Source organism: Orcinus orca, chromosome 9 (assembly GCF_937001465.1).
Source record: "Orcinus orca chromosome 9, mOrcOrc1.1, whole genome shotgun sequence".
Lineage (NCBI taxonomy): Eukaryota > Metazoa > Chordata > Mammalia > Artiodactyla > Delphinidae > Orcinus > Orcinus orca.
In genome coordinates, this window is record NC_064567.1 from 84,529,697 (window position 1) to 84,554,561 (window position 24,865).

General features: G+C 38.8%; 1 protein-coding gene across 12 annotated transcripts in view; it reads left to right on the forward strand.

Moving 5' to 3' along the window:
- MAGI2 (membrane associated guanylate kinase, WW and PDZ domain containing 2) overlaps nt 1–24,865 on the forward strand; it is a 1,374,207-nt gene that overhangs the window by 1,021,065 nt on the left and 328,277 nt on the right. For all 12 annotated transcript variants that reach the window (XM_049714931.1, XM_049714925.1, XM_049714927.1 and 9 more), the window contains 2 exons: nt 10,806–10,927; nt 12,812–12,994. In XM_049714931.1, coding sequence (XP_049570888.1) covers nt 10,806–10,927; nt 12,812–12,994 — 305 coding nt within the window. The remainder of the gene's footprint in view (nt 1–10,805; nt 10,928–12,811; nt 12,995–24,865) is intronic.

Consider the following 24,865-nt stretch of genomic DNA (forward strand, 5'->3'; position numbering starts at 1 on the left):
ATTATCATTAAATAAAAATTCAGAAAGATAAAGATAAGGTTATAAACAAAAAGTCAGGTAAGAACTATATTTGTCTCACTGCTGTCAAAGCTGAATACATTTGAAAGGATATTGTTTTCCTTTTTTTACAGTACAAGATGACATTGTTAAACATTATTTATTACTAGTGTTTAACAGATGACTTTAGATGAAATTATAATAGACAGCTAATTGTGTAATAAAAATGGACGGATCACACATTTTTTATTATCAAATTTCATATGTTCAATCTAGCTAAGTAGGATGAACTTTTAAATTATCAAGAAAAAAATTATATCCTGTGGCTGAGCTTAACTGGATCTACTATAGGCAAAAAGAGACTATTTGGTTTGATAAACCAATAAAATTAATTTTGCATTAATGTAGTCCAGAAGAAACTCCTCACCATTAGGTGTGTGGTTTCTGAAAGCTTATTAAATACCATTTATTGAGTCTGTCATAATGAAAAGAGCTTAGTTCAAATTTCCATTAAGCACAACATTCATATACAGAGGTTGACAAAGTCCCCTCATTTTATTCTTACTTCACTTTCTCCAGTTTTAATTGGGCATCAAAAAACATATGAATATATTTTCAGATAGATAAATGATAGGAATTATTATCTTTCTTTTTTCTGTTATATTACTTAGTAAGTTAGTTGGGGGCATTGACTTAATATGTAAATAGTTAATAGGTATCAGTCAACCCAGAAAAGTCATATTAATAGCTACCGTCTACTAAGCACTTGGTATGTATTAAGCATTTTACATAATTCATTTAGTCATTACCACAACACTGTATGTTAGATACTGTTATTCATGTTTTACAGACAGAGAAACTTAAAGAAGCCAGGCCATTAAGCTCGTAGGCGGTAGAAATAGAGTTGCAGCCCAGGGCAGGAATTAAGAGACCTGAGGCTGTCCATATTTAAGTTACACTTGACTCCCATACTCTCGATACAACAAGATAATACTAAAATCTATACAGTGCTTGATCTTTAAACACTTTCACATATTTCTCTTCAAAACAGTCCTGTGAGGTGAATAGGATATTTACAGGTGAGGCCATTGCAGTTCAGAGATATTAGGGGAACTTTACAAAGGTAGTGAGAGGTAGACTTAATCTTCAAATGTGGTTTAAACTTCAAATGGTGGTTTGATCTTAAAAATAACAGAGAATGATAACTGAGACTCACTGTAAGTGGCTTTCACTCTGGTGAAGCCCAAGAGGTCCATGTGAGATTGAGGAAACCAGAGTGCAGGTGGCTCCCCTCACCTATGTTACTGCTCACGGCCTAATCCACCATTTACAGGTAACTCTTATGTGAGCGTTAAGGGGAGGGTCTTACCTGCACTCGAGGTTCCCCCTTGTTACCACATAAGGAATTTCTGTAAGTAATTGAGTAAGTACCATGTTTTCATTTCTTATTGTATCACTGGACTTCAACAGGACCTAACCTGTCCTTTTCAAGGTTTGAGACAAGACATACGTAGTTGTTGACTACCCCCATTCTCACTCACATACAACTCTAATCTTACTCATAAATATTAGTGCAGAATCTTATTATCATTATCATGATTGCCAGAGACAGTGGCCCAGAGTTGGTAAGGGCAAAGTTCAAGAAAAGTAGAGTTAGGATTAGCCCTAAGTGAGGCTAAAAGGCAACCCTTGGAGGAGACTCTTCTAGTTTGAAAACTAGGTCACCCAGAGCCGGTCTCCTGGCTCCCCACCCATATTCTCATTATCATTTCATTGCTCACTTTTTACAATATGCAAAACATACACATATGTGTTTTCTTATAAAACATATTCAGCCCCTGTTTCTATGCACATAATCATTGGGTTCTTTAAAAAAAAATCATTTAATAATCAAAATAATGTGCTATATTTTCACAGTTTTATCCTCCAAAAACCAGCATGTAATTTACAATGCTGTGAAAGTTTCCAGTTTCACAAATAACACTGATAATTGAGAATCACCTGGCTGAAGTAGTCACAGATTACTCAGATCTTCTCTGCAGATTCTAGGTATCCGGCAAAAGATCTTTTTCTCCCTAAGACTCATCAAAAGTACTTTTAATCTCGCTTTGTTTTCTAATTCTTCCTGCATTACTTTCTAACATATGAAAGGAATAGCTATGTGTTTTATTTTTCTCTGGTCTTAACAGTGTTAGAGACTCAGTAGTCAAGAATAATATTTTTTAAATCTTTTTCTCACTCTGAACGTTAGACTTGGAAACCTGGGGAGGTTTGCTATTATATAAAGTTGGAATTATCTTCCTGTCGTGTTGACTTTCAAAACCTCACAGTCTTGTTCCCAATCGTGTCCATATCCCCTCACTGGCACTCTTTCCCTGTCTCCCTCCTTCCTGGATAATCCTAGACATTAGTGATGTCACCTTCGTGATTCCTCACTGTTCTGAGTGTCCTTGGTAATTCTCTGACTCACCTTGATGTCAGGCCCAAAGTATTCCTGTACCCATGGCTGTGTATGTCTAACATTATATATGAGTGATGTGTATGCACAGGTTTTTGATACTGAATCATATTTTTTGGAGTTCAGTAGACTTAGGCTATATTGTGACTTCACATTTTAACAACTCATACCTAAGTTATTAATAAATTGCAATCCAGTTCAACATACAGTATATTACAAGTCAGATTATTCTCACCCTTCCCAGCACATTGTAAGGTCTAGTTCCCTGGGTAATGTGATTCTTCACAGTCAGAGAGCATCTTGTCCATCCTCATAACACCGGGTAAGTACAATAACCGGTACATTGGAGGTAACGACTAAATGATGCTGAAATGACTGAGAATTCTAGGGAGCACTGCAACTTTTCCTATGTGGTTAATATGGCAAAACTCATTCTGTAATCCCCCCAAGTTCAGGAATAAGGCACATCCTCCAGGATGGAGACTTTCCAAGTTATGGCCAGCCATTAGACTAAAGCCATAATGGAAGAAGGGAAACTTCAAACAAAACCAAACCTCATCCCATGGCTTGGAAGTATCCTCCCCGTCTTGAAGTTCATCCTCTCCCCCGTGCCTGCTGCTCTCACGGTACCACCCACATGCAAACACACGCATGTGTGTATTCACGAGCCCCATGCTCTGGCTAAGCAGGATGGATATTCCCAAACACCTTTGAATCCACTGTTCTCCTCCTAAAATGCCTCCTTCTCCATCTGGCAAAATACATCTATCCTCTTAGAATCTGCTTAAGTGTCACTTCCTTTGTGAAGCATCCCTGAACCATCAGACTAAGTTGTCTTTTCTTCTTTGGAGTCCCCACTTTGTGCATACAAATTTTCTGACCGCTTATAAAGTGACCAACTCAGCCCAATTTATCCAGGACAGTCCAGGTTTTAGAAAAGGAATTCCCGCACCCTGGGAAACACTTTAGTCTTAGACAAACCTGGGGTTGTTGGTCATCCAACTTGTGTGCCTGCCCCGTTGGAGTATGGGCCCCCTTGGCGAAGGGGTTGTGTTGTATTCATTTTCGTGTTCCCAGTGCCTAGCACACTGATACATTCATGAAAGTGTACATGAGACTTAAAGGACTAAAGCCAGTGAGTCAGGGTTGGCAGACACCAGTGGAGGAGAATTGATGTAGTCTTGTCTCTTAATACTGAAAGATGTTGAAATAGTGTAGTCTTTTAGTCTCCTTCTAGCTAAGCTCTATTCTCCAAGTTTATAACTCATTACTTTTGCTCAGTCTCTTGTTACCTTTGATAACAATAACCTCCTCCTGCACCCCACAATAAAATTTAAGAGAGGTGTTTTATGGGAATGGGAAGGGATGGATAAAAAACATTTTTACGTGCATGCCTACTGGCTCTGAAATTTTAAAAAATGAGTCTGTGTATCTTGCAGGTCCTGGGGGCTTCACGGCATGATTGACAGTACACAGTGTCATTTCTGCTGAGAGTAAAATATCAAGTTTTCCAAGTAATTGGTAAACAGTAATGGCTAAGCAATGAATCCCCCTTATACATAAGATACACATAAAATACACATTACAAATCAATGCCAACTGAATAAATTGCCACTACTACTAGGGAAGGGAAGAGAGCTCATCTATCTGAAAATATATCCACATTTGGGAAGCTCTGCCTGGTGGGGAATGGAGGACAGACTCCTTAGCTGTGAGAGTGTCAGCACGAATATAAAAATACTCTTCGCAGTTGGCCATGATTCCACCTCCCACCTGGACACTATGTCCCCAGATCAGACACCCTCATGTCCAGAAAGAGCAAGAGAAAGTAACACGTGACTCAATCTTCCCACCCACATTCATAAAGCAAATTCACATTTCCCCCAGGTACAGTAGGGAATAATGAATGGACATTTATAGAAAGAAAATGATCACTTAAGTGTTAGAATTGGGAAGAAATCTTTCAAGAGGCAGGATTCAATTAGTCTGTTTTTAGAAAATGCTCCAAGTAAAATAGATTTAATTCTTCCATTTATCCAAAGCTCATTTTTTAAAAAATAAAGTATATTTAAAACATTAGTCTTTAATCTAGTACTTCTAAAATTTCTAGATTTTCAAAGCACTGTAAGGCATACATCATAGTATGGAAAGCCTATTTTATAGTTTTTTTTGTTTGTTGTATCTCCCCTGCTAGACTGTGTGTCTGATTGATCTTTGCCCCTACCTGCACCCACTACCAAAGTGCCTAGCAAAGACTATTTGAGAAACAAATATCTGATGAGTCACAGTAGCATTTATTGAGTACTTACATCCAGGCACTGGTCTTAAGTGATTGACTCATTTTAATTTATTTAATACGCACAACAACTTTATGAGGTGGTCTTACTTTTATCCCAGCTTTATAGATGAAAAATTCTGAAGCACAGGGAGGGTAAATAATGTGCGAAAGATCATATGCCTAGGATGTGGTGGGGCTTGGATGTGAATGCCAGCAATGTGACTGCAGTGACCAAGCTCTTAACACAGTGTCCTGCCTTCTATCGAGAGGGTTGGCCCCAGAAGATCCCTGTAGAGTTATTATCTTCTCTTAGTTTCTGAAGCAAGAGGAAGTTTTTATTCCATCTGTCTCAACTGGATAGTAGAGAAAACTTTATGGGGTCTTCTCAAAGCTTGTATTTAAATGAATAAAAATACAGACAGGGAGGGGGCAGTGTGTGTGTTTGGCTACCAGTGTAGCTACAGTTTAGGGGTTCAGATGTGAGGAAGCAACATACATACACTTTCCTGACCATCCAGGAGTATGGGAGTCAGAATTAGGGTCAAGCAAAACCTATGGAATTCCAAGCAACCTGGAAATTCATACTGTGATTCCATTCAGGAATTATTCTCTCTTTAAAAAAATATATGCTCCCAGTAAAATAGATTTTGGGAAGCCCCAAAAGGAGCAGGTTTGCATAGAAGGGATGACATACTGAGCTGCAACCCCAAACCCCAAGCCAACCTTCCCACACCCAGTGCTGAGTAGCTGCCTCCTGGCGCTCCCATATTTTGTCCCTAATGTAGTGCTTTGCCATTTGAGCACATTTCTGTTGTAACACAGACAGCAGATCCAAATCTTTCATCACCGAAGTGGGATGGCTTTTTCACTATCACGAAAAGTCTTGAAAGATTATCTGTTTTGAAAGATTCCGTGGATCATTACCCAAATGCAGATTGGTTATAGCACATAAGTTGGCCCTAAGCTTCACCATAAGTTCTGTCACAACATGTATTTTATGGAAGAGTTAAACTGGAAAACAGCAAGATCTATGACCTTTCATGCACGCCTGTCTCCCTCCAGGCGTTTATTCAACAAATATTTATTGAGCACTGGCTACCTCATGCATTGGAGTAATTAGTGTAGCCACCTTGATCATCTTGGAAATATTTTACTCGTGGTGCAATCTCCACTTGAAAGTTGCTGTCTTCGTCTCTCACATTGAGCCAAAGATCCATTTCTTATCTGTCCGCTGAAGTCAAGACGATGTGATAGTGACCAGTGGGTACAAAAGGTGTCATTTGTGACTATGCACTAAAAGTGCCCCTCTCCCAAAACCCGGGAGAAGCCTGGTGGAGAGTTAACAAGCTGGTGTGTGGAGGGAGCGCTGGTAGTGAGGGTCAGATGATGGCCTTCATCACCCAGCAGACCTGTCCTTTGTGTACTGATGGGCTCGGGATGTACGACTTTCCCCGTTTCTTCCATTGCTTCCCCACGGTGAAGGAGGTGGCAGTCACACAGGACTTTGAGCTGGGACTACCTCTGGCAGCATATCATCCATCAGCTGCAAAGATTTCCTTCCCTCTGTTGCATGTCTCACCCTTTTGTTGGCACGTGTCCTCTCTTCTAGAGCAAAAGAGCATTTCCTAGTATTCCCCAGGGCCCTACACAGAAAAAGAGACTTCCAGTTGAATAAGACAAGAAAGTCCTTATTCAACTACCTTCTCACACCTTCTCAGCTTCTAACTTAGGGGACTGCAACCCTCGCTGCACTACAGAGTTATCTGGGAAGCTTTTTTTAAAAAAAATGTCAATGCTCGTACCCCATTTGGAGGTTGTGGCTCAGTTGAGTTAGGGTGGGCCTGAGTCCTCTCTGTTTTTGTTTGCTTTTTAAGTTCTTCAGGTTCATCCAGAGCTACAGAATACTGCCACATACGAACTTATCTTAAGTTTCCATTCCATTCCATAATGAAAAGGGGAGGTAGGAGTTAAGCTACAAATGAGTGACTGTACTGGCAAAGAGAGAAGGTGATGGAATGTCATCCTTGAATATCCTGTTCCCTTTGCCATTCCCACATGGAAGGATCTCATATCAGTAGTCTTTCTTTTTTGTAAAAGGAAATGGGGTTGTTGGGATCTACCGTCTTCAGAATATGTCTCTTACCCCCTTAGCTCTTAACACCTAAAAATCTATTACTAAAATATGATAATAAACTAGATTGAACTAAAGAATAAGAACTCTTGGTAGCTTTCCAGGCTCCTGTTCAGTACAGAGCTGGATGAACTAGCTAATAATTCTCTCACAGAGCCTAAACAATGAGGGGGAGGACGACATTTGTCATTCACGTCCTTTTACACATTGTAAGTCCCCCAAATCCTTGCTAAAAGGACTTCAAACTATTCTTATTGGAAGCACAAGGAAGACAAGGCTTCTCTGTTCAGCAACAATCATATTTCTTTGTAATAGCTCTTTTAAAGCTTGGGAGCATTTTAAATTCTAAATGAATGACTTTATTTGTGACAATGCAAATGTTCTGTAGCAATTAGCTCAGGACACTAAAGCCATCCCAGCTTCCACTCTTTGTCAGGTACAAGTCATACCAGACGAGTTCATTGGTATTTTCATTCTCTGTGAAATGTAGAACTTCACTTTGATGGTGAATGGAATCTTGTCAACATGGTTTCCGTAAAGCAAGTGGCTATGACTTTTCTAAGGAAGTAATTATATGCGGGTAGCAAGTTGGAGGAACCCAACTGTATAGTAAATCTACCCCGGAAAGTTCTTGTAATGTATTTTCTAAGAATAAAGTTATGCATATGATGAACAACGACCCTAGAAAAACAGAAACAGAACAGATAGGAAATGAAGAAAGCTGATACTTCGGTACACCTCAGAACTGTTTCTGATTTCTCAAAATTAGTAACATATATTTGCAGACAAAAGTTTTAAAACACATATTCATCATGTAACAAAAAAAATATTATCTCTCACTATGTCCAGTGCTTAGTATACAAAATTGAATAACACATGGACCCTGTATACAGGTGTGCACAGTCTAGAGAAGGAAATAAACATGAAAATCAGTTATTAAAACACAGTATGATAAGGTTACTAAATTCATTATCGTGTCATTATCATTTAGGATGTTGTATACTACATCACAGAAACACCTTTATCCAAGACCTGGAAAGAATGATCTCAAGAGAGTCAGTAACAGGAATGCTATGTCCTTCAGAACGACTGTCTTGAGTTTATCTTAAATACTGTGAAGAATGTAACTGGTTTCTCTTGCTTGCTGAATTAGCAGCTTGAAAGCTCAAAGCTAATTTGCAACATAACTCTAGTAAACAAATAGGATCCTATATTATTAATTTTGTCTATTGATCTTCCACTTAGACTCAACTAACTTCACCCTGGATTTTGTTTACTTTTCTTTGTTGTTTTTCTTTAAAAGGGCCTCAGATTCTCTTGACTATGAGGCAGGGTGTAAGAAAATAAATAAACTGTGATGACAGAGGTCTGTTGAAGGTTTTATGACAGCCAAGGGGAGGAGCACGACACAGGCAGAGAATGTTGCTGGGTGGGGTTGGAGAAGGAGTTATGGAACAGATGGAAAAAACAGTGTAATAGTAATGACAATAACAGCAACAGCACTTGTAAATAATAGTAATAGAGAATAACTATACTTTGAAAATAAAGAACAACTATACCTTACAAGCGCGGGGTCCTCCCTGTATATCTGTACTTTGCAAACATTATTTCTCTTATCTTCACAGCAACTCCAAGAAGTAGATATTAATGTCCCTATTTTACAGATGGGGATATTGGTGCTCAGAGAATTTAGTGATTTGCCTAAGATGCCACCTCAAACTCAGGCTGTCTTGCTTCAGCTGCTACACCACTAATGCTCTCAGTCTCACGGGAAAAGAGAAGAGGCTTGATAGGGTGTTGCTGATTTGAGTGGCTCCGAGTGTATCCAGAGCAAAAGGTGCATGTGGTGATGCAGCCAAAGGAGAAGATATGGAGATGAGTAAGGGTGGAGTCAGGAAGAATGTTTCTTTAGGCAATAGGAAGATTTCAAAGGAGTTTAGTAAGAGACAATGGAGAAAAGGGAAGAGGGGCTTCGAATCTGCCCCTCCTGAAATAAAGTGGTGCTGTCAGAGTTTATGGAGTTAAGGAAGCTTTGAAAGCTCATACTGTAGTTCACTACACACCACAGATCATGGTGACTCCTTGGTGACAAGAGCAGTACAGTAGATTTTACTTCCAATGGAAAATAATCTTATGTAAGACACATTTACTTTGAACCCCGTACCAGTGAGTACCGTTACCAAAGAACGTTATAAGCACCCCTTTCCTAAATAGCATCCTAACCTATACCAGCGGCAATATTAGCGAGAGGTTCTGGTGCTTTTAAAGACCCTCCCCCCGGTAAAGCCTCCTCTCTGGACTCAAAATGAGGACAGTGTCAGTGATGATAAGATGATGATGGTGTTGGCCATGATGATAACAGCTGCTGCTAGTCACTGAGCATGTCTATGCTTGAAACCCTGGGCCAATATTCATTATTTCATTGAATCCTCACAACTGCCCAGGAGGAAGCCAATACTGTGCCCATCTTAGAGATGCAGACACTGAGGTTCAGACTCAATAACTTGTGCAAGGTCACACAGCAAATCAAGGGGCAGAGCTGGATTTTGAATCCAGGACTAGGTGACTCCAGAGCCTGTGTGGCAGCAGCTCCCCTGCCCCGACCTCATGAGGAAGTAACTAGATACTGCAGTCGTCTTATTGTGTTTCTTGCAATCGCTTTTCTGTCTCACCAGGAATTATCTGACTTATACTAACAGAAAATTGGTTGTTGAGATTTTGTTTCTTTTACCTCCTTCCTTTTCTTACGAGTATTTATAGACCTAAAATAAGAGGATTGCGTGTGCACATTAAGTATGTGTACACTCGTCAATGTGAAATCATACATTGAGAAGAGAAGGTATGTAAGGTAAAGGATGAATTTTAGAGACAGATGTGGTCCATTCCCAGCGTTTTCACTTCTAGGCACGTGATTTAGAGCAAGTCATTTGACCTCTTGTGTGTCAGTCTCATCACCTTTAAAATGGGGATAATTAGAATTCAAGACTGTTGCCATGAGACTTGACCGAGGAAATTTGTATATAGTACCTGGCACAGAGTTAAGTACTGAGTAATTGTTCATTCCTCTTCTAAGCCCTCTCTCCTCTTCATGCTCTCACACAATAATCCTGTTTTTGTTTGTACAAAGAACCAAGATCAGTGTACATGCCCCCGCTCTAGTGGGGCATGTATACGTAGAGAAAGAGCTACTTGACACTGCTGCTAGGCAGGGTTATGGTTCCCACCCTCTCCATGGACAAGAAACTCTAAACTTTATACAAGAATGCATCACACTGTAAGAATACTATAAGGAATTCTTAAACTCTAAGCCCTTGGTTTAGCTGATCCACACTTGCTTAAAGATGCTCTGTGTCTGATATCTAGAAGTTTATTGTCTCACTAGGGAGAATGTAAATACTCTGCTTTTGACTGATCTCAGTATCAATCATCCTACAGGTATTCCACAACTCCTAAATATCCTTAGGAGTGTTTCCGCACAGTCCTTTAATCCAAGTCTGTCTGATTCTAAAATGTGTGGACTTCAGTTGCTCTAAGAGTAAAGCAATCAGTGAATTGACCTTATACTTATGTGGTTGGATATTGGGACTTTACAAAGCTTAGAAACACTTTACAAATACATTTTTCTTCAGCACCATTTGGTATAAATTTCATTTCTTGGCCATTTATTTGAATGCACCAAACTCGTCTCAAACTAACACGGTAGACCAGAAAGCTAGTTCACGTTCTAGTTCTTTTGGCTCAATCATGCATAACTTAAATACAATACCGTATGATAGAGCCATTGAGAGCTCTGCTCTTGTCAGGGAAATGCGTACCGTACACAGGCCAGCCCCAGCAGAGGCCTGACTGCGTGCTGGTGGGGTATTCAGCTAGAGCTATTCATATGTTCTCTTAAATGACTTTGCCCCACTGTTATCCTAATTTGAAATTTTATTTTTCAGCCACATAAATAGAAGAACACAGTTTGAAAACCCTGTCCTGGAAGCAAAAAGGAAGCTACAGCAGCATAACATGCCCCACACAGAACTTGGAACAAAGCCCCTGCAGGCCCCAGGTTTCCGAGGTTAGTACCTGTCAGCACGCAGTGTTTCAGAGAGAAAGACTGTATCGAACTGCCTGCTCTCCAAATAGGCCTTTATCTTGGACCATTTCATATAATTTGCTTTCCCCAGACCCCTCAATTAGCTTTAGCTGGGTGTTTGCTCTGTCTCCAAACTCATGCATTTAGCACTCACGAGTGAATGTAACGCCTTGGGTAGCACCTTATAGGAATTTACAGCACGTCGCCAGGTAGAGCTGAAAGGGTATGACCGTGGTACCGTAAACTGCAGAGATTCATAGAGACTCATAAGTTTGTCCTCAAATGACCAAGCACAAGAATGAGGCTTGTTCTCCTTTGTGACAGTAGACAGCTACTCATCGACAGTACCTAGGCCCAAACCCGCCTGCCCCCGCGCCGCCCGGGAGCGGTCGCGCAGCGTGAGTGACCTGTCTTACTATGGGTGCCACCTCGCCTGGAGGCCCGGGCGCATCGGTATGTCCTGGGTTGCTTGCTGCACCTCACTTCACCCTGGAGCCACACACGGGGATGAGATGCTGCACGCACTTTTCACATCTTAGTGGGCTCTCACTCACACATGAAAGCACGAAGGAGGCTCTGGTAGTCGGGAAGTCTAGATATGCCTACGGTTGACTTCACACCGTATCACTACAGCACGATAAGGATGAATGTAAAGGTCTCACTGTTGAACTTCTCTCCAAATTGTAAACTTTACTTTCATAAAGGAAACGGAGGTGACAAGATTATGTGCGTTTTTATTTATATTTTAAAGAAGTGCTCTGTCTTCTTCACAAAGATGTATGAGACGTGTAAATAGACAAAGTAAAATTCCAATAGAATGACTCATGACTTTATAGTTTGTCCATTACACATCACCTAAAATGGAACACCAGCAGACAGAATACTTAACTAAGTCACCATGTACAGTTTGGCTGTTTTAAATAGCAAATCATATCACCCAAAATGGAACAACTAAAAAAATATATAAAATACTTGACAGTGGTAACATTTAAAGCAGATGTTAATTCTAATTCCTAGTATGACTATTATTTTTCAAGCATTTAATATATGTAGTAATATACTTACTACCGATCATAGCTGAAAAAGCATGTTAAATAACAAATTACTAGTTAAAGCTCTATGAGTGGGTTCAAGTTCTGTTCAGGTTATTTAGGTATATGATTTGAACATGTCAACATATTATGACAAAATATGTTACCTTTACGTTCATAATTAAATCTAGAGATATTGGCTTGCATCTTGCTCACATTTTAGAGTATACTAAACGCTCTCAGGTCAGTAGAAATGGATTTATCTGGTTATCTTTATAGCATCTCATAATATAAGCAAAAGCTAACTCAGTCCCACATCCAGGCATTCTTTCTAAACAGTTTAGACATTTGAAGAGGTGCTAATATTCCACTGGTTCTATTTTTTTGGAAACAACATAGTACATTTTGGTCTTCTAGTCCTATCCCTTCAAGGTTTGGGGCAGCACCAGCCACTCACACATACCTCCTACCTGGACCTTTTCAGAACAAGAGAAATGTATCCAGATGTGTCTGGATGATTTTAGGCTCTGCTTTATCTTCACCTGTTGATTCAGCCCTTTTTAAGCACAAGAAGGTGAATTTAGTGAACGGAAACGATCACAAAAAAATCTCTCTCCAAACCAAGCAGCTCTTTCACCTTTCCCTGCATGCTTGGGACTGCTCTGCGTTTGTGGGAAGTGCTTAGAGGTGTGCTCCTGAAGTCACACCTGCTTGCATTCACTATAATTAACCCCACAGTTACCCCTGGGATTGCTGCTCAGTGGCTGGCTTTTCCCCATGTAAGAACATGCCTTAACTGTGCTTTTTCTTTTTTAACTTATGTCGGCCAATGTAGAAAAACCACTCTTTACCCGGGATGCATCCCAGTTGAAGGGAACATTTCTCAGCACCACACTAAAAAAGAGCAACATGGGGTTTGGATTTACCATCATTGGTGGAGATGAGCCTGATGAGTTTCTGCAGGTGAAAAGCGTGATTCCCGATGGGCCTGCAGCTCAGGACGGAAAAATGGAAACAGGTAAGTTCCATAATACTTTAGAAAATTGTTTTGCAACCTTTTTCCTAAGGCAAATATGAAGAGCTTCTTTCTGTGTTTTTAATTTGAAGGTCAAAGGTCACTTCACTTTAGGACAACCACAGATTATGTCTCCCCTAAATTGAATAATAATCAAATTGAAGTATTTCTGGAAACAACTTTAAATACCACTTTTGTCTCATTTTTCTGACTGCCCCTTCTATTTGCTGGATTCAGTGCACCCTTGAGATTGACACTTTTCTAATTTATTTCTGGAGTCCCTTCTCAGGGGTGTGATTAACATTTCATACTTTTCTTGCTTATGTTCAGCTATTGATATTTTTTAAATCTGTATTAATCTTATAGTATTCTCATGCTGAATTGCCCAGGTTAGTTATATTTAAATATGCACGCTGATCTCATAGAAAAAAAATGTTAATGATATTCATCTTTATATATCCCCATACAATGTTTTAATATATAAGGTTTTTTTCTCTAGTCCTTATGAATGAATTTTCATATGCAGTTACTTGGATATCTATCAAATTATAATCAAAATTCATTTAACATGGAAATGCAGAGGCAAATTGTTAAGGGCAAGAAAATATAAAATATGAAAGGTGCACAGAGACAGAGAAAAAAGTAATGAACTAAGTCTGATTTTGTAGTCTGATTTTAAATTCTCCTACCTGGTCCATGACTTGGAATTAGTCCCATAATTTATAAATACTATTTTCCTTGTCTGGAAAATAAAGAAGAAATCAAATTTGATCTTATTTAAATAATAATCACATACTGATTTAAGAATTTTGGAGTACTGTTTTTGAAATGCCTTAGAAAATTACAAAGTGTAATAACTATATATCACCATTTCACACTTTTCCCAACATTGATATAATTTATGATGTTAACTTACTAAAGTCAATGGGTCCTAGAAGATACAGAAATTAGAGAATTACTTTTGAGGAAAAATTATGCCATTTGTATGCTCCATATATTTAAAAATTGTTATTCCGTGGTTTTTAAAGTGGTTTATGTATGAAGAAACAACATAAAATTGAGGTCTTCATCTGACATTTTTCATTTTAAAAATGACTGTTTATTAAATGGTTCCTATAGAAATAACATCTTTTCAAGGTCACCTAATGAGTATATTTGTCACTGCCAGTCACTAGTGAGTAATAATATATTTAATAGATGTTACATTTCCTTGAAAGTTGAGTAAAGTTTCAAAACTAACTAACCACATTTTTCAAATGCTACTGTTGTAAAGATCATGTGTACATAATTTTCTGCAAGTTAGAGAGTATCTAACTCTGCTGTTCATCTGGTGAGATTTTACTAAGCAGCCACACTTTCATGTTGCCAAAAATCACAACAAAACATCAAATGACTCAATTAAAAATCATCCTATCACCCACAATTAGAATACGAGGACATTGTGGATTTAATACCAGCTTAGTAGAGGGAAAAGGATCCCCAATGCTTTTGAACTATAGTGAAATATTTAACAAACCCATTTCTTCTTTTCTTGTGTCAATATTTTTTTATTGAAGTATAGTTGATTTATAATGCTGTGTTAATTTCTGCTGTACAGCAAAGTGATTCCATTATACATACATATATATATATGTATATTATTTTTTTATATTCTTTTCCATTATGGTTTATCATAGGATACTGAATATAGTTCTCTGTGTTATACAGTAGGACCTTGCTGCTTATCCATTCTGTACATAAAAGCTTACATCTGCTAACCCCAACCTCCCATTGCATCCCTCCTCCAACCCCCTGCCCCCTTGGCAACCACCAGTCTGTTCTCTATGTCCGTGATTCTGTTTCACAGATAGGTTCATTTGTGTCATATTTTAGATTACACATATAAGTGATATCATATGGTATGTGTCTCTCTCTTTCTGACTTACTTCACTTAGTATGATGATCTCTAGTTGCATCCATGTTGCTGGAAATGGCATTATTTCATTCCTTTTTGTAACTGAGTAGTATTCCATTGTGTGTGTGTGTGTGTGTGTGTGTGTGTATATATATATATATATCTCACATCTTCTTTATCCATTCATCTGCCGATGGACATTTAGGTTGTTTCCATGTCTTGGCTATTGTGAATAGTGCTGCTGTCAACAGAGGGGTGCATGTATCTTTTTGAATTATAGTTTTGTCTGGATATATGCCCAGGAATGGGATTGCTGGATCATATGGTGATTCTGTTTTTAGTTTTCTGAGGAACCTCCATACTGTTTTCCACAGTGGTTGCACCAACTTACATTCCCACCAACAGTGTAGGAGGGTTTCCTTTTCTCCTAACCCTCTCCAGCATTTGTTATTTGTAGAGTTTTTAATGATGGCCATTCTGACCTGTGTGAGGTGGTACCTCATTGTAGTTTTGATTTGCATTTCCCTAATAATTAGCAGTGTTGAGTATCTGTTCATGTGCCTCTTTGGCTATCTGTATGTCTTCTTTGGAGAAATGTCTCTTTAGGTCTTCTGCTCATTTTTTGATTGGATTGTTTGTTTTTTTGTTGTTGAGTTGTATGAGTTGTATGAAATTAAACACTTATCAGTCGCTTTGGTTGCAAATATTTTCTCCCATTCTGTAGGTTGTCTTTGTTTTGTTTGTGGTTTCCTTTGCTGTGCAAAAGCTTGTAAGTTTAATTAGGTCCCATTTGTTTATTTTTGTTTTTATTTCTATTGCCTTGGAAGACTGACCTAACAATTTATGTCAGAGGATGTTTTGCCTATGATCTCTTCTAGGAGTTTTATGGTGTTGTGTCTTATATTTAAGTCATTAAGCCATTTTGAGTTTATTTTTGTGCATGGTGAGAGGGTGTGTTCTAACTTCATTGGTTTACATGTGGCTGTCCAACTTCCCCAGCACGACTTGCTGAAGAGACTGTCTTTTTCCCGTTGTATATTCTTGCCCCCTTTGTTGAAGATTAATTGACTATAGGTGTGTGGGTTTATTTCTTTACTCTCTATTCTGTTCCATTGATTCATATGTCTATTTTTGTGCCAGTACCACGCTGTTTTGTTTACTGTAGCTTTGTAGTATTGTCTGAAGTCTGGGAGGGTTAGGCCTCCTGCTTTCTACTTTTTCTTCAGGATTGCTTTGGCAATTCTGGGTCTTTTATGGTTCCATATGAATTTTAGGATTATTTGTTCTAGCTCTGTGAAAAATGTCATGGGTAATTTGATAGGGATTGTAATAAATCTGTAGATTGCTTTGGATAGTATGGCCATTTTAACAATATTAATCCTTCCAATACAAGAGCATGGGATATCTTTCCATTTCTTTGAGTAATCTTCGGTTTCCCTTATTAATGTTTTATAGTTCTCAGCATATAAGTCTTTCACCTCCTTGGTCAGGTAACAAACCCATTTCTTTTCGTAATAAAAAACCCAGTTATTTTTTTCTCTTGCTCAATCCACTATTCTGTGTTTCAAAACTAGAAAAGACTTCTTTCAGTGTACACTTAAAAGGCAAAATAAAATCAAAAGGTTTGCACAATAAGGCGTTTTTCCTTCTCACTCATTTTCCTAGTTTGCCACACTCACACAGTCTAAGTTAGCCTACTCAACAACAAAGTCAAAGCTTTATTTAGAATGTAGCAGATTTTCTGCACTTAAGATAATCACAGAACGGTCCTAATAGAAAGAGAAGGACCTAGGATTTTATTCTATTCACTGTCTCCTATTTATTCTTCTATTTATTCATTCAGCAAACACTTGTTAAGCTCCTTCCTTTCACAGTCATTGCTGTCCACCAGGACTACAAAGGTGGAAATGACAAGGGCCAGGCTGTTGAGGAGTTTACATCCAGGAGGGGCTTTGGATATATAAACAAGTAAATGTAACACAGTATGAATAGGATGAGTCTGTAATAACCATGATGTTGGCACTAAGTCAGGAGAGCTGGGCAAGGGCACAACAGAATTTTTTTTAAAGTGTGTTTCTAACTATATAATTTTATTAGGCTTTTTAGGGATGATAATTTCTCTCATCAGAAAAGAAAATAAAATGTTGAAATCCACTGCTTATTAAATAGTCAAAAATACTGTGTTTATTTTTAATCATGATATGATTTAAAGTAAAATGTAAACATATTTCTGTAGCATTCCACAAGTTATAGTAGAGGGAATGGCTTCTCAGTTCAGTTCAGCAAATATTTAGTGAATACCCGTATGTGCCATGCATTCTGATAATTACTTGGGATGCAGAAACAAGTGTTTCTATTCTTAAGAAGCTTACAGTATAGAAATAATGAGTGATATGTTAGTGAATATTTATAACAATGCAAATACAAATATGTACAAAGTCCAGAAATAGTACAGAGGAAAGGGGGGTCAATTCTATTGAGAAGAGCTTAGGGAGGGAAGGCCTCATAGAAGATGATGTCTGACAGAGTTTTGAATGATGAATAGGCGTTTGCTGGGTGGACAAGTGAAGAAAGCTAGAGGAAGAAGAAACAGCAATGTGCAAAAGCACAGTAGTGGGAAATACCTAGGAAAAGATTTATATGCCATCTCAGTGTAGGTTAATATTTTGCCTTCAGTGGGTGTTTATGTGAAGTATCAAGCACAACAATAATTATAACTGATAAAGATGAACTTTTCAGGCTTGTGGCAAGCATCAAGGAACAGTATATAGTCATATATCGTCAAACAGAAAACATATAAATGCATGAATACCTATATATAAAACCTTTCTCATGTAAATTTTTAACTAATTAATCATAGAGATTTACTCTATGGTTGATGTTTTCTTTACTTGTAAATCCCTAGAACCTGAAACAGTGCCAGGCAAATAGCAGTTACTCAATAAATGTTGGCTGGTTGGATGGATGGATGGATGCGTACACTTAGAAATTAAAAAGTGAAATTTGAATTAGCTGAATTCCACTTTTCCAATATAGCCTAGTCAATGCTAATCAGACCAATAGCTTACCACTGAAGCAAAAACAAATCATCTTTCCAGTTTCTGGATGAAATTTAAAAGACAAGTACATGTTAGGGACAAAATTAATTTCCTTTTTGTAATGATTTCATCTATAAATGAACCTCAAGAATTAACAAAAATAATAGACACTACAGATATAAACAATAAATCATTGATATTTAAAAGGCGAGCAATGTCATTTGACATTGAAATAATCATGAAAATATTTTAATCAACTTTTCTAGCTCTAGATCATCTCTAGTTTAGGCAAAGAGATGTCAGTAGTTTGGACACAAAGAAAAATCCATTCTACTAAAGTTGACTTAGGGTCCTGTACTATAGTAACAAGGGTAGGGTGGTCCGTTCTCAGTCAGCACTGATTCTAGGAAGCAATGGAGACAGGAGAGATGGAGGACACTGTGCCCCCCACCAGTTTTTTAACAACTAATTGAGCCAATCCCCAATGGTCCTATAATGTTCCAGAAGACACTTTCTTAGAAGAAATTACCATAGTGCCCAGAAACCATCCGACTTCTGATTATTAAGGATTCACGACATCCCATCAATCATTTGTAGACACCAGAGATCCTGATAACATTCTTTAAACTATTTTAAAAATCAAGATTGATGTAACAAGGCTTATGTAGAAACTGCAGAGTCTAAAACATACTTATCTATCATCCTTCCATTAAAAAGCTTCCCTCGTTACATGGTGTTTCATGTTTCTCCCCAGGCTAATTTTTGAATCAAGGCTTATGGTTTTCAACAAATGTAAGAACAAGGAAAGTTGACCTATCCATGAGGTTCTCCTATAGATGGGTTGAATTATGAGGTCAGTCACATCCCATTAGTTTTTATTTGCCCTCTTCTAATAGTTAGTCACTTTATTAGTAGAATGGCAACAAACTGGAAAACCAACACCCTGACATTCTCTAGCTCCTGGCATTTCTCCATTTGAGCAGATTGATGTTATTGCTTTTCCTGGTTGCTACCTCTTTATTAGCTTCTCTAAAAGGGACACAAGATTAACTTTGTCAGAATCACTTGGGGAGCTTTTTAAAGATGCAGATTTCTGTGCCCCTAGACCTGCTGATTCCAAGTTTCTTGAAGTAGTGCTGGGAGTGTGCATTTATATACTTTTAAAAATGGCCAAAGCAATACAGGCACATGGTAAAAAATAATAATAATAATAACATCAAAATATTTATAATGCATAAAAATTTCTCTTGTCCTGCCCTTGTTGTCTCAGTTTAACAGTTCTAGACATGACCTATATTTACTTCCTTTAGAAGAAATGAAGCTTTAACTCCCTTATCCCCCACTTGCCCTCCCCCAATCTCCCAATTGAGTTTTAAAACTACTTTTAGTAATATTCATACAGGTTTTGCATTATCATGGCTTTGTAAATTTGTTCACTGACCCCGGTGGTCTATCATTAATACATTTTTTCCCTGTAAAGGGCTTTGTGGAGTTTTACTTTGGTTTTTTTTTGGCAGTCTCTTTCTTAAAATGATACTTTTTTTTCCCCCAGAGCACCATCATATTAGGTCCTTAGAGGGTGCTCCTTTTTCTGGGCATCTTTTGTCCTCATTCTCCTCTCTGCGCTGGTTGTACAGCTGACATTTGGGGACTTTCCATTATGTCTCTCCCAAGCAGAGTCCACTGTTATCCACATCCATATCCTCTTTTGTCGTGGATGCTTATTTTACTAGAGCATAGCCCTCATATGTCTTTTGATCTTGGATTGTCTGTATTTAAAAGTGGAACACTGAAAAAGTTGCTTGGGACTTCTGTGTCTGTGGCGGAGTTTGAAGACTGGTCAAATGTTACCTGAGGTTATTAGGCAGAGGCAGAATATGAAAGTCTATTAAATAGGGTCCTTTTTTGGAGACACCCTCATCTCTGACTTAGGGTAGGTGGTGAGAGTTCTGCATGCAGATGTAGCAGGGCAGATCCTCTATATACTTGTATCCAATGTTTCCTAATCCCAAGGCTTTCTGCAATTCTGCAAAGCAATAGAGAGTCCTTCTTGTCCATGTTTCCCTTTCTTCCAAAAGCACACTAGAACAGGAAGCAGGAAATTCTTTCTGTAAAGGGTCAAGTAGTAAATATTTTAGACTTTGTGGGCCAAGTGGTCTCTGTCACAGCTGTTTAAATCTGTCATCATGAAAGCAGCCAGGGATGGCACGTGAACAAGTGAGTATGGCTGTACTTCAATAAAACTGTATTTACAAATACATGCAGCAGCAGGATTTGCTCCATGGGCCGTAGTTTGCCATCCCCTGCTCTAGAATATACCTTCCAAAGCCATGATACATCAGTTATCATGCCTTTATCCATATTCCATATTCTAAAATTCTCTTGAGCTGTCTTGTTTTATAAGGGCCCCTCTCTGTCAAAATGGCCCCTCTCCCCTTCTCTTCGTTGCTGTGGGTTTATTCATTTTAAAGTCTTTGTTAAAGGGGATAGCCATATATGTTCAGTCTGTCATGTTGAACTACAAGTCTTAGAATCTGCATTTTTACACCCACTGAAGTTTGAGAACCACCGTATGTAGTAGTAGCAAGAAGGCTCCTTTCCCGCTTACTGTACAGCTTGGCAAACATTCTCCATCCTAGCCTGACCCTCTCTCAAACAAGCCTCTGCTCAGAATTTCTTCGAAGGAGTGTTTATGAATATTCCTGGGGACTAAGTTTTGAGGTAGAGTCTATGGCTATCTGCTCAGTAGAACAAAGCTAATTAATCTGTATGTTTATCTTTCATATCAGGCTAGGACATTGAACTATGTGCAATTTCTCATTCTTTGGGATTTTAGCACTCTTTGGGGTATTCTATCTCATGACTGCACTCTGAAATTTTAGTTACCTTTTAGCTCTCTATGGAACAGCAGAGATTAACCTGGGGCCGTGAGTGCTGTGTGGACAGATGACCACCCTACTCTCAACGTGACAGCTATTGCCCCTCTTAGGGCTGGCCCTTCAGTAATGCATTTCCACCTAATGGTTACCCAGTGGTTTCCCACGCTGCCTTACCACAGTGTTCTTTGGTCCTCTCTAACCATTATTAGCTCCTTAGCAGTTTGATGAAATCCTACACTTGTTAATTAAACATCTCCTGAGAAAAATCTATATGTATGAGAAAGCCCAAGAAGTAATTCAGAAGTGTTTTCTGTGTCATGTTTTCCCACCTCATAATCGACTTACACCCAGGGCAGGCTTCCTTTTGAATTTTGAGCACACACTGCGATGGTCTCTCCCATGACTCCTCTCTCACTGATTGGCTGCCTTATAAAAACATCCTAGTGAATCAGCCAGTGCTTCATCACCACCCACCTCCACAAATAAGTGTTCACACTTAGGTAGTGTAAACCACTTAGATGGTTCTGTCAATTGCCGGAAGCAAATTAAGTAATGTCACCTTTCTATTCTTTGAAGTACCTGTTTAGTTTTCTAATGCCGCATTGCAAACCATGCCAAAACTCGGTGTTTTAAAAGCGCAGTCAAACGTTTGCTCAAGATTCCGGTTTCTTGCCTGGGATGGGCTGGGTGTCTCTCATCCACTAGTCTCACATTGGGAGCGTTGTGCAGCCGCCACCATCAGGATCTCCCGTGGGCTGGAATGTGCAAGGGGAGGCCTCAGCTGGGATGGATAGGACTCCTCAGGGCTGGTGCAGCATCTCCGTCTCCATGCTGTCTCAACAGCAGCATGGCTGAACCAGTTTACATGGCGGCTTAGGGTTCCAAGAGAGCAAAAGGGAAAGCTGTCAGGCCTCTCAAGGCCTAGCCTGGGACTGGCATAATGTTATCAAATCAAGTCACTCGTCAGCCCAGATAAAAGGGGAAGGAAACTAAGCCCCACATTTTGATGAGAGAAGTGGGAAAAAAAAAAAAAAGTCCCTAGTCATCTTTTCATCTACTGTAGTATCCTTCCTATGGCTTCTTTGTTTCTGACTTCCCTGAGTTTGTTCAAAGTGCCCTGAGAAAATTATCTTTGACTTTCATGGGCATTCTACCTTCTCCCAGTCTTCTGGCACGTGTTGATACTGTTTTTGCCTTCCAGTTCTCTATCGTGCTATGAATAAATAATAGTGCATCATAATAACACATCCAGAGATGATGAGCAGCAAAATCACCAGGCCTCTAGCTCTGTCTTTCTAATAAAAATAAAGGAAGTGGTTGCAGCAATTCAGTTTGAAAGACCTTCAAAATATTCATACTCAAATCCAAGTTAGATAATTTTCTAAACGATCCCTTGATATTAACGTCATTTTTGCCTTTTTAGATGTTTAATGAGCTTTAGATGCTTCCAAAAACATCTTGTGTTCTATAAAAGCCAGAAAATGGAATTGAATTTCTAGCCAGCTGACCAATACTAATATCTCCCGTAGAGAAGAAATAAACTGTGCTTGTTTAGCTTGTCACAATATATTTACTCTTGGTTCTTTCCAAACACACCTAAGTTTCAGAACCTCACTTCATTTTGTTGAAATACCTAACATCCCCACTGCTAGTGATGTATCCTTCAGATCAATAACAGGACAGCTCAGAGCGAGGGTGAGAGCCACACTAAACACTTCCTATCCACTCTTCTTCTTCCATGACGATATGTGGGTGATACAGATGCCATAGTCGACAAAATACTTGATTTTGGCTACAAACCAAACCACTTGAAAGGATTAAAAAATGTGTGGCATCAGTTCTTAAAATTATGCTATGCTTCATCAATAACTCATTTAGTTTTTTAAAAAGAGACCTTTGTGGGCTTCCCTGGTGGTGCAGTGGTTGAGAGTCCGCCTGCCGATGCAGGGGACACGGGTTCGTGCCCCAGTCCGGGAAGATCCCACATGCCGCGGAGTAGCTGGGCCTGTGAGCCATGGCCGCTGAGCCTGCGCGTCCGGAGCCTGTGCTCCACAACGGGAGAGGCCACAACAGTGAGGGGCCCGCGTACCGCCAAAAAAAATAAAAATAAAAAGAGACCTTTGTAACCCAAATAAATGCTATTACAGTACCTCTTTTTTTTTGCACAATTTCTGTCTTTTTTTTCTTTGTAAATGCCTATACAGTGCTGTTTATGCCATCTTCATGTAAAATCACAGTCTAGATAAAAGCTCACTCGAGAAGGGATAACTTCTATACAAGTCCTATCCTAGTTCTCTTCTGTGCCCCAGGATTAAGGACTTTATTCCCATTTTAACACAGATGTAGCGAAGTTTGCTGCTTTAATTTTTTTTTCTAGCTTCAGTATTGATATCCATCTGGATAAGTCACACGGTAATTGAGTTACCATATTCATGACAACTGTACCTATTAACATCATGACAGTCAATGCGCTTAAATGTGCTCTTGTCACTATTATTTGTAAGTTATTCTGCACAAAAGCCTTACATTAATTTGCAGTACAGGTTCACTGGCCCTCCTAGGAGCTAAAGGAGAAAGTGGGTGAGGCCTCCACTCAGCCTAAGAGCAGCACTCAGAATGGTGTTAGTTGGTGTAACACCAGGGATGTTTAGAGTACCCTTACGGGATACGAAGTTGGCATTTTAAGAATCTGAAAGCTTATTATTTAAGTTTAATGGAAATGGACTGGAGATTATAGGGTTAGCATTTTTCATGCCTGCTCCCTGGAGAAGGTTGTTGGTTGTCAGTATATTTGTTAGGGAAAGGTGTTCAGCTTAAGTTAGATGCACTTGAAATAAAGGTATTATCTAAATGCTATTAAGAAGTTTTTATCACTTTAACTTTTTAGGTCTGAGGCCAGATAACCAATACCCTTACTTATAAATGAACCAAAAAGTATCCAAATAGATACAGAAATTTACCAGATTCTGGTGTCTGGGTTAGCATATGTATTCTCATAGACAATGTCAGATTCATTCAGTTCCTGCTGCTCTCTCTCCCTTCACTAATGGAACTGCACCTTTGGTTCATCAGGAAACAATCTGCTTTTTTATAAAAGGTGCTTATTTTTATCCATCCCCTCCCCCAAATGAATTGTAATCTCTCATTATTTACTACCCTCCCCCGACCCACCTGACTCTAAGCTGTCTGAGGTCAGGGCCTGTGTCTGACTTGATCATTAACAAATCCTCAAGGCTTACTTCTCTACCATATATATAGCAGATATTCAGCCATATATATAGCAGATATTCAGCTTGTTGATTGCTCAGTGGAATGAGTCTGTGAAGCATGATGTGCTTACATGGATTACTATGGAGGCATGAGATGTGCTGTAATATCATAGATCCTCTGTGATTATCTATGTTCCCTTTAGAGCATCATCTAAGGCTTTCCTTTGTCTAGTTTAACCAAACAATTCATTAGATGAATTATTTACATTTAAAGTACTTAGAATAGGACACAACATAGGGAATCACTCAAAATTAGCAATTTTTAATATATTAAAAATTCTATAGCAATTATTAATATATTTATGAGACTCTTTTCCACAAATTTGAAGGAAGCCTTAGCATTCTGGGAATGATAGATACATGAAAATATCTATGAGCAGCTGAGGCTCTCCCCCTTTGGACCCTGGGAGTAAAATGATTCTGCATTGAACATTTAACAAAACAGCTCTTGCCTCTTTAAATAGTTTTTGGTTTAAAGGAGATAACCGGAAAGATTTCAGAATCGTGGGGCCGTGCTGATGGCCCTTACTCTGTTGATAGACTGGGAGCTGAAATAGGACCTTCAGCTTCTTATGTGTGCACATGTCGCTGAAAATTAGGCTGGGTGTCTTTTAGGTGTGCATTGGATTCTAAGACGTCTGCTAGACACTTTTAGAAAAGTCAGTAACTTAATCTTCATTTGTTTAATGATGGGTCCTCATTTTTGGATATTATAACCCCTTCGAAAATAAAAGCATGTCAATCCTGAATCACAACAAATAAAAAGAAAAGTCTAAGGAGGGTAAGATAGTGGG